At 50.8% G+C, this 13,080-nt stretch overlaps 5 protein-coding genes across 5 annotated transcripts; 3 read left to right on the top strand and 2 right to left on the bottom strand.

The window, feature by feature from the left end:
• Positions 1-183: 183 nt before the first annotated feature.
• Positions 184-1,526, bottom strand: N7496_008555 (putative short chain dehydrogenase/reductase; the record flags this gene model as incomplete). The annotated part of the gene is made up of 6 exons (XM_056701474.1): positions 184-198; positions 251-286; positions 352-965; positions 1,055-1,294; positions 1,374-1,398; positions 1,449-1,526. 6 exons carry the CDS (start codon positions 1,524-1,526, stop codon positions 184-186), a joined length of 1,008 nt encoding a protein of 335 aa, XP_056553537.1.
• Positions 1,527-2,032: 506 nt separating this feature from the next.
• N7496_008556 (cystathionine beta-synthase CYS4) lies at positions 2,033-3,795 on the bottom strand (the record flags this gene model as incomplete). Its single annotated transcript, XM_056701475.1, has 4 exons — positions 2,033-2,614; positions 2,675-3,351; positions 3,427-3,461; positions 3,536-3,795. 4 exons carry the CDS (start codon positions 3,793-3,795, stop codon positions 2,033-2,035), a joined length of 1,554 nt encoding a protein of 517 aa, XP_056553538.1.
• Positions 3,796-6,190: 2,395 nt separating this feature from the next.
• Positions 6,191-7,657, top strand: N7496_008557 (hydrogen/calcium exchanger domain-containing protein; the record flags this gene model as incomplete). The annotated part of the gene is made up of 2 exons (XM_056701476.1): positions 6,191-6,999; positions 7,066-7,657. The coding sequence occupies 2 exons, from the start codon at positions 6,191-6,193 to the stop codon at positions 7,655-7,657; spliced, it is 1,401 nt and encodes a 466-aa protein (XP_056553539.1).
• A 414-nt stretch (positions 7,658-8,071) lies between these two features.
• On the top strand, positions 8,072-9,797 carry N7496_008558 (uncharacterized protein; the record flags this gene model as incomplete). The annotated part of the gene is made up of 4 exons (XM_056701477.1): positions 8,072-8,250; positions 8,305-8,584; positions 8,647-9,123; positions 9,180-9,797. The coding sequence occupies 4 exons, from the start codon at positions 8,072-8,074 to the stop codon at positions 9,795-9,797; spliced, it is 1,554 nt and encodes a 517-aa protein (XP_056553540.1).
• Positions 9,798-11,857: 2,060 nt separating this feature from the next.
• N7496_008559 (uncharacterized protein) lies at positions 11,858-12,061 on the top strand (the record flags this gene model as incomplete). The annotated part of the gene is made up of 1 exon (XM_056701478.1): positions 11,858-12,061. The coding sequence occupies one exon, from the start codon at positions 11,858-11,860 to the stop codon at positions 12,059-12,061; it is 204 nt and encodes a 67-aa protein (XP_056553541.1).
• Between the last annotated feature and the right edge of the window lie 1,019 nt (positions 12,062-13,080).

The raw sequence follows: 13,080 nt of genomic DNA on the forward strand, positions 1-13,080 counted from the left end.
GATGATTTAGAAGGTTAGTCAGGGGTCTCAGGCTTACCTAGCTTTGGAACTCCCCCGTATATACGTATACAGAACCACCTGACTGCTCCCGGATAGTAATCTTAGTATCCTTAGACCATTTTATACTCGTTAGGGAGGTCTGTTTCTAAGCATCGTAGTGCCATAAGTATGATCCAGAAGATTTTAAGAATTCAACCCCTTGAACGCAAATCAGTAGAAATCCACGTCACTTCCCACTCTCCCAACTAACTCCCAGCGTCTGCGCAACCCGATCATCAATCCAATCCTATATCCACACATTAGCATCTCCCTCAGAATACACCAACTCCCAACTACGAAAACCAAACATACCCATAACTCCCTCCCAATCTCCTCATCCCTCCCCAACCTAGTCGGCTCCTCCACCTTGGCAATAGGTACATAATACCCACCCCTCTCGTCCCGCACACTAACCTCGGGACTCGTCGCTAAATAAACTGCCGTCGCCGCAGCCTCTTCAACACTCTGCCCAAACATCCTGCCCAACCACCTTATAACAGCCCCAATCACCCTGCCCAAATGCTCACTCCACCCCTGCCACTGCTGCGTGACCACGTTCCCCGGGAAATACGAATTAACATAGACCTTTTTTGCAGCGAGGTCTTCGTCTTCGGCAAGTCTGCGGGTAAGTTCCTTGCTGAAGAGGATGTTGGCTAGTTTGGAGCGGGCGTAGCGCCAGACGGAGTCGTGGAGGGCGGGCCATTTGTTTGTTGGCCGAGTTAGACTGGTTAGGTCCAGGTGGCGGCAGAGTTGGTGCAGGCTGGAGGAGGCGACTACTATTCTGGAGCCGTGGGGGGCATTTGAGGTTCCTCGTTTAAGGAGGGGGAGGAGGAGGGTTGTTAGGATTTGGTGGCCGATGCAGTTTGTTGTGAAGATTGGGTCTATGCCGTAGGTGTTTAGGGGGGCTATTTTTTGGATGCCGAGGCCTGTGTGGGATTGTTAGTAGAGTATCAGATGTAAGGCGTAGAATGTATAAATTGAGCGTTGCGCTTAGTAGTGAAATGTGTATACATACCTGCATTGCAGATTAGGATATGGATGTACTCTGTCTGCAGCTTAATCATCTTTCCCGCCGCGTAGACATCCTCGATATCACCGAGATCGCACTTGATAAAGGTGACTCGAGAATCATCTTGGCCAAGCTCAATTCCCTTTCTGACTCGCCATTCATCATAGGCAGTGTTGAACTTGTCTTTGCTCCTCGCGACGATGAAGACCTTTTCGATTCCGTGGAGAAGCAGCTGTGCCGTGATTTCTACATAGTCACAAAAGCGAGATCAGATAACTGCGCTCCGTGATGATGAATGGGAATGCCCGTAGGAGCTGAACCCTACCTTTTCCAATACCCGCTTGTCCGCCCTCGAAGATGATTAGCATGTGAAGGTAAATGAAGCGCGTGCATGTCATACCGTCACCACCGCCACCTGTCCCTCCAGAGACGGTGTATCCTGTAACGAGAAGTTGTGATAAGTGAAAACTCCAGACATTTCGTGTTATGATTGATCCGTTGGATTGGTTTTGAGGAGTTGTATAGGGTTAGGTCAAGCTCAAGCTGGAGCTTGGGGCGATAAGGCTGCCGATAAGGCGAGATACGTCATACCTGCGCAGGAACGAGACGGCAAAAAAAAGCAAGAGACTCCAACCCTACAAAGGTTACGTTTTGGAAACAGGTTTAATCTTGTCCATGTCGATTCGACGAGGATCTATAGAGGATGTGTATTATGTATAGAAGCAACGGGATTCATCCGCGGAGCATGATCTATAAAGAGATTCCTTTCCACCAGAAGTCGTGTTGAACCAGATCGGAGGGCATCCCAGCCCCCTAAGAAAGAAACGCCATTCCCAAGCAAAGAAACACAAGTCAATTATCATTCAAAAATCCAGGGATGTTGAAACTCCATCCACGAAAGTACGTTGTGTACCTCGCGCAATGCGGGTGGGCCCGGTAGTAAATCCATACTACCTCAGGCAAGTCATCAAAATATCATCTCATCTAAGCGCCGTTGGCCTTGCCGTGGTGCAGCATCCAAGTGAGCAGATCGACCTTGGTCACGATAGCTAGCGGCTTCAGGGCACCGCTCTCGTCCTTCTCAGTGACGATGGCAGCGCTGTTCCACTCGAAGAAGCGGTTCAGCACGTTGAGGGGAGTCTCCATCGTGATCTCCATGAACTGGCGACGGACACCGGCACCGTTGGACCGGCCCAGGGAGCGGGGGTCGGTGACGACCTCCGGGATCTTGGAGAAGTCGAACATGACCTCGGAGACGGGGGTCTTGCCGGTGGCACGGCCGTGGGTCAGGCGGCTGAGAACGTTACCCAGGGTGACCAGACCGACGAGACGGCGACCAGATGGGGCGAGGACGGGCAGCTGGTCGAAGCCCCTGTCACGCATGATCTCAATGGCGGCTTCGCAGGCAAAGGTGGAGGTCACGGTGGTGATGGGCTTCAGACGGAGAGCGCTGACCTTGGCGCCGGCCAGGGGGTCGGTAGCAACGGTAGGTTGAGCGGGCTGGGCGGGCTCGGTAGGGAGGGTAGCGAGGAGGTCATTAGCGGCGAGCCAATCGTCATCAGCAAACTAAAGTGGAAAGTTAGCATTGATGAGCTACCTCATAAAGATAGCAGTAGAAGTTCATACCTTGGAGAGATAGCTGCGGATGCTATCCGGGAGCACGACAACAACCACGTCGTCCTTGGCAAACTTGCGCTCCTCGTTAGCATGCACCAGCGCAGCAATAGCACTGCCACTGCTACCACCAACAAGGAGACCCTCCTCGGCGATCAGGCGACGCGAGTACTGGAAAGATTCCTTATCGGCGGTCTTGTACCAGCGATCAACGATCTTCTGGTCCAGCACGTCGGGAACGAAGTCATAACCAATACCCTCGACCTTGTAGGGCTCGTTGACATGCGGGTCGTTAAGAGCCGCCGGGAGGGCCAGAATGGAGCCATGAGGATCGGCCGCGATGACCTCCACGTTGGGGTTGTGCTTCTTCAAGCCGCGAGCAATACCGGTGATAGTACCACCGGTACCTGCGCCGGCCACGACAGCCTTGATCTCGCCCTTGGTCTGGGCCCAGATCTCCTCGGCGGTACCAAACTCGTGAGCGTTGGGGTTGTTGACGTTGCCGTACTGATCGAGGATGTGAGCGTTGGGCAATTCCTTCTGCAGGCGCTTGGCGACACCAATGTGGGACTCGGGCGCATCCCAAGCAGCCTCGTTGGGAGTGCGGATAATGGTTGCGTTGAGGGCACGGAGAACGGCGACTTTCTCGGCGGACATCTTCTCGGGGAGAGTGATTATGGTCTTGTAGCCTGTGAGAAGAGAATATTATTAGTATCGCGCAACAACGAGTTGAATTGGGACCAATTCATGCAGAGGAGGCTTACCCTTGACAGCACCGACCAGAGCCAAACCGATACCACTGTCATATCAAAAAGAATTAGCATAGGCTTTCCCAACGTCAACCTCCGTTACCAGGACACCGGAAAAACGAACGTGTTGCCACTTGTGGGCTCGATAAGAGTATCGCCAGGCTTAATGCGACCCTCGCGCTCAGCCTCCTCGATCATGCGCAGGGCGATGCGATCCTTCACACTACCACCGGCATTGAAATACTCCAACTTGGCGTAGACGGTAGCATCGATTCCCAAGCTGCGGGGCAGACGGTTCAACCGGACCAAAGGGGTGTTGCCGATGTGCTGGGTGATAGTGTCCAGCGCCACGGGGGGGACGACGGGTTTAGTAGTCGAAGCCATGGATGCGAGCTGTTAGCACCCAATTGTTGATGTTTTGGAGGAGAGGGAGGAAATGAGGTAGAAGAGGTGTCAAGAAGACAGGTGGGAAGAATTCGCCATCGTCCGATCGGATTGGGATTTTCCTGCAAGGTTTATCGCCCCGCCCGAGGGTAACCGCGGGTCTTTTTTTCACGTGGTGGATCTCGACGGGGGCCAGCCACGGCCTGGTGACAAATGTAAATAGAAGAGTTAATTCTTCACCGAAGCATGTACGTAAATAGTAAATACATACTGTAGTACATTATTGCGGTAGATCTTAAATGGGGGGCATAATAATCATTGCATCAGATGGATGATCTTCTGCAGCAACACCATCCAATCTAGGCTCTCGTTTCGAGGGGGGGCCCTCCCGTGACGATCACTTCTAAGCTTATTTAGGGTCCGTCACGGGGATCTTCGATTCGACACATATACGTTGCCAATTAATGTACTATATCTCAAGAATCTATTGTAGTCCACAGTCTATGATCTCAAATCATTCAAAACCTCCCCTTTAACAATCTAATCTTATCATTCCACCGTCCCTCTCGACGAACCTGTTACTTAACTATCGCGCACTATATGAGATAAGCCCCCAAACATCCAATCGGCTCATATTGCAACCCTTTTTCATCACAAGCCTGCCTTGCCAACCGAGATATACATGTACACCTCGAGACTTGTTGTATAAACCCAAGGCTACAAAAATCATAAGGTTATTCGGTCTGTAAGGCACAGGTTCGCCACTCTCCCTCCGCCTACCGAATAGAGATACCAACGATCTCATATGTAAATAAACGTCATACCTTAGGCCATCGCATAGACTATTTAACTCTCAAAAACTTCCTACTAATCAACTATAATCCAAACACTGCCCAGCCCACTACCAATATACCCTCCACACCCACTCTCAAACAACTCTCACGCGACCAATACCTCAAAATCCTCTCCACGATACAGGTCAAACCAACGACCAAATCGCAAAATCAGTTGCACCTCTCGTCAAGTCGGTAATGTTTGCATATTGAACGAGGCCACTCCCTGACAAGGTCGTGGTAGCCGTTCAAACCTTTCGGAAGATCGGATAGATCCTGTGGTTGAATGGATGCATGTTACGTCGAGTAATCGCTGTAAATCGGCGCAGCAGATTGTGGTTGAGCTCGCGCTTCCTGTATGTGCTGAGACATTGCGGAAGACGCTTAAAGCACGGGGGATAAGTAGACTGGATCGAAGATCCCTCTCTGAGGAAGGGAGAACTGCTTCTGCAACACTTTTGGGGTAAACATTACGACCCACATGATTGTGACTATGTATCGAGTACATAGTGGAGGTCGCAGCGCCATGGCTCAACCCCACCATGTTCCTGAACACTCTAGTTAAGGTTCACTCAATTCGACGTGTACAACTCACTTCTTCAAAAGTCATCGGCTAACTAACCAGAATTAAGCACCGCTCATTCATGCCGCTTCGATGTAGAAAGCTCCACTTTCCGGTTCTTCTCCATTTCTCCATGCCGAGACTTACAGGATGCCATCATCGAACTTGATATTCTCAAGTCTTAAACACCACCTTCCCCTCTCCCCTTCTTCAACTTGAAACTTCAATATTTGAATTAATCACTACGTCAGTTCTTCCCATCCAGCTGGGAAATCCCACTAGTCTAGTCGCCACCATGGACGATCCCTACTTCAGGGGGCCGGCGCCAGCGGAGATGGCCAGAAGCTAAACGAGTGGCTGTGCATGTCCACGGCAGCACCCTAATTCCCCACAATTCGGGTGTGTTTCATCCCTGAAGGAAAAGAGGAAGATAGACACAATGTGACATGTCCTCTGATTCCTGCCCAGCTAGACGGTGTTTCAACTCCTCGACTGGTGGGCAGGAGTGCTGGGCAAGGGGGCGTGCAAGGGAAGAGAGTTGGGCAGAGACAAGGCCAACCACCTGCACTAATAATGCACTCAATAGAGAGTAAAAAAAAAAGGAGGGCCCAAGCGAGCTCAGATCGGAGCGGACTGCCAAGACCTTCCAGCTCCCGTCAGTCAATCTGACTCTTCATGATTGGCTCTGCAGCACGGCCAACGAAGCAACTGTGGAGGAGCTTTTTGATTTGTCCCTCCCGTCGCTCGTTTATCGTTGTAACTCTATACCAAGTCCACTATTGACAACTTGCTTTTTTTCTCCCTCTCTCTCTCTTACTTCTTTCTCATCTCCCACTTCATCTTTTAACAGAATTCTCGTGCCCTTTTCTTCTCTCTTTTCGACTCCACTCAGTGTACATTATAATTATCTCATTCTCTGCCAAACTCCGACCTTGGCGTGAGCAAGCCGCGTTCCTCTTCCCTTAAGCTGATTCCCTCTTAGAATCCCCAGCCTAGAGGAATGGGCTCTATCAGGTCCACTGCCTCGCGGACAGGCGTCCAGTCTGCAGCCGGTGATGGACTGCAACAATCCAGGTCCCAGGAGAAGGTCGCCAGAGAGAACTCCAACTCCATCTTACCGACCAACACCCGGGATCATGCGTCACGATATGTCCTAGGTCTCTTCCGCGTGGATAGTGCCGGCGAGAGTGGGCGGACGGGCATCCACCCGGTCCACTTTCTCAAGGTCACCTTCAAAAGCATCTGTACGGCATCAATGATCGTGAACGTCCTATGGCCCTTTGTACCAGCCGCGATCGCCATGCATTTCGCCCGGCCAGACCTGCATGTGTGGGTCTTTGCGCTGAACTACATCGCCATGGTGCCCTCGGCGAATGTCCTCGGTTTTGCAGGTGGTGAATTGGCAAAGAAGCTCCCCAAGGTTCTGGGAGTGTTGCTGGAGACCTTTTTAGGCGCTGTGGTTGAGATTGTGCTTTTCATGGTGTTGCTGCATAATGATCATGATGGTCACCTGCTCCCCGTCATTCAGGCTGCGATTCTGGGTTCCATTTTGGCGAATTTGCTCCTGTGCTTGGGAACGTGTTTCTTTGTTGGTGGTCTTCGACGGTCTGAGCAGGTCTTCCATGAGGCTGTCAGCGAAGTTGGAACCGGTTTGCTGCTGGTCGCGGGCTTTGGTCTGTTGATTCCTAGCGCTTTTTACTCTGCGCTGAAGAGCTCTGTCAACGAAGAGTTTACTTTGGAAATGCTGGGTGAATACTCGCTGAAGATTAGTCGTGCTACGGCCGTCATTCTCTTGGTTGCTTTCGTGACGTGAGTTTCAACCAGATTTTCCTCAATTTTTATATCGCAAACACGACTAACGTTTTCTTACAATAGCTATCTGATCTTTAACCTCCATAGCCACAATTCGATCTTCGATGAGATTCTTGAAAAGGACGAGGCACAAGATGAGGACCGACACATTGAACTGCGACGTGCGAAGCTTACCTTTGCCGAATGCATCGTCGCCATTGTCATTTCCTTGGCCTGCGTCTGTATGTCTGCCGTATTCCTCGTCCAAGAGATCGAGCATATTGTGGAACTCGGCGTCTCCGACAACTTCATGGGTCTCATCCTAGTCCCCCTGGTCGAAAAGGCCGCGGAACATCTGACCGCCATCGACGAGGCGTGGGATAACCAAATCAACTTTGCTCTATTCCACTGCCTGGGTCCCTCTATCCAGACGGCTCTGCTCAACGCTCCGCTGGCGGTGCTGGTTGGCTGGGGTCTGGACAAGAAGATGAGTCTCAATTTCGAGATTTTCATGGTTGTTCTGCTTGTCTTGTCAATTCTGGTGGTTGGCAACTTTTTGCGCGATGGCAAGTCGAACTATCTGGAGGGCACGTTGTGTGTCCTGGTTTACTTTATTATCGCCGTCACGTCGTGGTATTATCCCAAGGTGGATGTGGCGTCAACAAACAGTGCCTAACCATTGGGGATTCTCGGAGGGGATCCCTTGAGGGGAGAGGTTAAAAAGATTGTCATATTGGCCATTTATGCATGTATTGCACTTATTATAGTACTATAATGTCTTATTACTTTAGCATCGGAGTGTACATGCCCACTTTGTCGCGTACTCTTAGCCGAAAAGGGGATATTGTCTACCATCACGTGATTGTGACACCGCAACAGATCTCCTCAGAGTAAGTAAAGATCGATCACATTGAGTAGAAATGCGATCATTGAGTTGCGCATATCCGTACAGAAAGATATTCCTTCTCTGCTACCGTTGAAGTTGCAGACTTGGTTGAAGTGTTCTCCTATCTCGCTGACCCACCAACCGCCGACCTCCGGCTTGCCGCATTCCACCGCGGCCCCGCGAGCCATAAACAATCCACCCATCATGCAAACAGACACCCTGACCGACGAGATCCTCGCCATACTAAAGGAGCGAGATCTCCTAGCAAAGCGTGATGTGATCGAGTCCGCCTTAGAGGATCCAGCTACTGGTGAAAAGACCGAAGAATGGGTTTCCAAACACCTCAACCCGAGCACTCTGCTCTCACGGGAGGAGCTCGTCTTGTACGTCCGAGCTTGACTGTCAACACATCCTTCCATCTAACACCATGTATCTAGATACAACAAACTCGAGAACTCTGGTACCCTCCAACCTATCCTCCGCGATCCCGAACTCGGCGCGACACGACCCTTCCTAGAAGACGATATCCGGTCGGCTATAGAATCCCTCGAAGCGTCGACGGCAGCAATCCAGAAACAGACAGAGACACTATCGTTTCAGTGCGAAACTCTCAAGAAGCAATTGCGCCAGAAAGATAATTGGGAACAAGACCGAAGCCGGGATATTGCTCGTCTGCGGAAGAAGCACGAAGCTGGCAGGCAGACCACAACTATTGCAGTCAGTATATACCATGGACTTAGGCTGGAACCAAAAAGCTAAGAGTGACAACTATATTGCAGGCCAATGATCTTTCGGATGAACTCGAGGCTAGCTTCAGGGGTGCGACAGAGAAGACTGGAGCTGAGAATAAGCGAATTCTCTCCTCGCTGTCTACCCGACTGAAGCAGGACGACAAAGTTCTCGCTGAACTCGAGACACTTATATCCGGGATCAAGTCCAATGGCAATGATGCCGCTACGGTCAAGCGAGCTGGCCAGCTCAGCTCTATGCTGGCAGACTACAACGCCGAAGAAATTCACTACCGTCTTGACCGACTATACCTCGAAACCATCCTGTCTGGGCCACCGAAAGCAAGCCAGACCATTACGGAAGATCAGAATATAGCAGCGTTGCAAGACGAGCTCGAGTCTCTATACCCGGAGATTGAGATTCTAGCAGAAATGTCCACAAAGCAGCAATTCCACGAGCCTATCCTCCGGGAAATCCAAAACCAGCATACCCAGCTTCGGGCAGCGTCTGAAGAAAAGCTAGAACGAGTACGCTTCCCTCTGCCAACATGAAATGAAAATGTACCATACTAATAATCTGTCAGGCTCTAGACGTGCTCATCGACATGACAACCTCTAAACAAACCCTCACACAACACCTCCACGAACGAGAATCCTCCTGTGAACTCCTAGAACAACTAGCAACCCTCTACCAATCCGAAGTAGGCAACCCGCTAGTAACCCAGCCACCCTCCCGTCGCGAATCTCTCCGACGCCGCTCCATGCAAGCAGGCCTCCTCCTAGCTCCCCCACGCACCAATCCCACCCCACTCCCCGAACAACCCGCACTGGAGAGCCTCCTCCGCCGCATCGGAGTCTCGCCCGAATCAGTCATCCGGCCGCGCGCAGAGGACGGCGGGGCTCAAGGTCTACATGAGAAACGGATCCAGCTTTCCGAGACTCTACGGGCGCTGGAGATGGCTGTTGATGCGCCGCTGGTTACTCGGTTAGCTCCGGCGGATAGTGCGCTACATCTTCTTGGGTCCGGGTTACATGCGAACTCGCAGTATGAAGTTTCGCTCCGTGATTTGGAGTTGGAGAGGGCGTTGGCTGCATTGGAGGGTGAGCTTGGTGAGTTGCAGAGGGGTGTGCGGGGTCTTGATTTGGATGTCTTGCATCAGCGGGATAAAACGAGGGATCATTTTCTTGAGAGATGGGGTTGATAGGAGGGATTGGAGTGGGAGCACAGGGACAGTGAAGTGTTTTGAGGGGTGTGCTGCCTAGAATATAGTAAATGATGCCCTCATAGATGTCGTCTCTAACCCAACAGTAGGTATATGTTGGATTGTCGCCACCGCATAGGGCCAGGATCTAGTCTAGGCCAAGCCACTCGGGCATTCCTCGCTACTTCTTTTTCCTTGCTTCTCATCCTGTTATTATCTGCGGTTCAAAGCACATCATATTGAACATCAGGCACCGCTGCACGTCCGAGTCGTCTCCTACTCTAATTCGACGGTGAGTGTGGCTGGTGCAACTAGGATATGCGCCACAGCTGTGCTCGAAGACACTGGCCTACCACTTACACGTGCAATACACAGTCGTCGCATGGCCTGATTGCCCCGATTTGATCCACAATCATTGTAAATCCGCGCAGTGGATAATAGAAAGATTATTTTGTGACGGAACTTTGACATCCATTGTTATTGCCTTTTGCTGTATTATGTCAGGTACTATTCGGGCACCAAGAGCCTCTTACGGCATTAGCGCCGGCTGCGAGACGGTCGCTCCCGTGCAAGGCTGACTCGTGGGGATTTCGTGAGAACCTATCGAATAGCCTCATGAATACAGTTGACCTGTGTCCAGCAAAAGGTGTATAGTTCAAACAATGGAAAATACTATGAGTGGTATAGAATAATGATCATATTATACGGTGATAATATGACAATATCATCATAACATGGCAGAGGACTCGAAAGTGTCTCGTTCCTCGTCACCTGGTTGGCCCCAGCTGACTCGGACTGCGCCCCTGTGACCAGACCATTAAATCCCTCCAAAAGATTGAATCTAGCGGAACCTAGTCTTTCGATTCCGATCTTTGGGGCTCTAGAAGAATGGAGACTGTTGCCTTATGCTAGGAGCACAGAGACTCAATAACTTAGCCTTAAATTCTATCAAGTCGAACATACAAAATGGCCGCATCGCCAGACTTGATACCGTCTTTGTTCCAGAGTTGCTTTTTAGCAAAGACAAACACCCCAATACTCTTCTCATCGACTTTCTATTTTCTGATCTAATTCTGATACATTCTTCGACAAAGCATCAAAGCCAAAATGTTCCAAATCTAAATCCAGAAACAAAAAAGAAACACAATGGACCGTCCCTGATTCCCGCACACAAAGGGGACAGGGAAGTATCACCTGCAGCGGGCCTATGACTGCACCCACACACCTGGACATTAGACTTTCACTCTTTGTTCGCAAAGTCTTTCATCCTGGTTTAATCCTCCCATTGTTATCTTTCTTCATGGCCTGTTTCTATTTTCTATTTCTTCTATGAAGATACGGAGAATAACACTTTGGCCTCGAAGACTGCCATCGTCAAACTCGAAACACAAAACACACTCTAACCCTATCGGCCCTCGATCATGCCTTTGTCTCTGCTTAACGCTTCCGTGAGAATCTTTGTATCGAGTGAGCCGTTGTTTGATTCGGAATTGTCGACGTCGTATATATCCTGCTTGCCTTGTTCCTTGACTCCATGCCTGCGAGAATACGTTTACAACTACGACGACTGCGGATGCGGATGCGAGATACGTACACTACAGATCAGTACTACGAGACATACTACTCCGAGTCCTTTCCACCGCGAGTACAGCCGTGTCGTCGCCTCCGTCGACCTGTGTTCTCCAGGCCAGGTCTGCATAGGAGGTATACCTTTCCACCATCCTCGAATACCAGCGACACGGATCCCGAAGACCTGTACTGGATTCAATCCCCCAGATATAGGGCGACAACATCCACTCCGTGCAGTGGAAGATCTAACTCTATAACCGTGGACATGGATCGACATCGGCCGCGGAGCTTTTGGCGTTCAATCTTTGGACTGGAGTACTTCGATGTCTACCGACGAATGACGAGGGAAACTCGAATACGCCATGAACATGAAAGTCCAAGACCAAGACCGAGACCAAGATCCCCTCGAGATCGATATCATACTCTTCCCGTTGACCCAGGGTACAGAGACGAGCCTAGATGGGAGGGCCCCATAATAAATCCACCACGACATGCACCGTCATCTCCACGATCACGACCACCTCGTCGTCGCTCAGACTCTCTCCATCGACGGGGGCCCCGGTCTATATCACCCGAGCCACACGTCCATCGTCATCCATATGACCGTCCAAGACATGATGTACGGAGACCACCAGAGCCAGGAGCAGAGCCACACGTCCGGCGTCCCTCGTATGAACGTCCCAGAAGAGACGTAAGCAGACCGCCAGAGCCAGACCCAGAGCCAACAGACCCCATTCCAAGATATCGACCAACACGACCATCCAGCCCGATAACAGAAAGGGAACCAGCCAGACCGGGACGATATACATCCCCAGGACCATCCTCACGTCGACCCATCACGATAATCCAACCCAATCCCCAAAGAAACCGTGCTAACACACCCTCCCACCCAACCACTCGCCGTCCCCACGACGCAGAGATCATCTCGCATAATTCCTTCCGCGAACGCATGAACCGGGAACGAATTCATTCTCCGGAATCAACATCTCCATCTCGATCAAGGAAAGTCCGCTTTCGTGAGGGCCATGTGGAAATTCCTGGCCTTGTTTGGTTCAATTCTGACTCTGACTCTAGCTCTGATTCGGACTCGGACTCTGATTCTGATTCCGCGGGTCGTCCGGGTTCGTCGCGAGTGAATACACGATCTGGACCGAGGCCAAGCCCCAGGTATGGACCGGTGGTGGTAGATCAGATCGTTGAGCGAAGGCCTAGTGGTAGTCAGGGGGATGTACGTCGTGGGTCATTGCAAGAGCGGGTGGGCCGGGGAAGTGATGGAGTGACCTATGTGGTTCGGGAGCCGAGGGATACAGGGAGGAGGAGGGATTATAGGCGGCGTAATTGATGCAGGTGGTTTATGACTGGCGTTAGATATTTTTTGTTTCTTTCCTTTGTTGGTATCTATTTGTTTGGCGTTTTATGGCTGCGCGGATTGGGCGTTTGGATAAATGGACTAGAAGGTTCGGCGTTGAGTCTTGTTTTCTTTGGGTCTTTTAACTTTGTGGTCATGATGTCAATCCCTTGTTGTATAATGTTGTTGCTTATCCGATAACTGGGTTTTTTGATCACAACCTTGGAAGTTGGATTAGGTTTGGCCTATCTTCGGAGTGGATCCGAAATATATATCCTGCATGACTACCCTATACCATCGCATCAAATATAGATTGTAGAGCTCTCAGCCCACTCTATAGAAGACAGCTAGCAAATATCTCTGCAA

The sequence above is a fragment of the Penicillium cataractarum genome, assembly GCF_028827025.1.
Source record: "Penicillium cataractarum strain IBT 29864 chromosome Unknown utg000007l, whole genome shotgun sequence".
Taxonomy (NCBI): domain Eukaryota; kingdom Fungi; phylum Ascomycota; class Eurotiomycetes; order Eurotiales; family Aspergillaceae; genus Penicillium; species Penicillium cataractarum.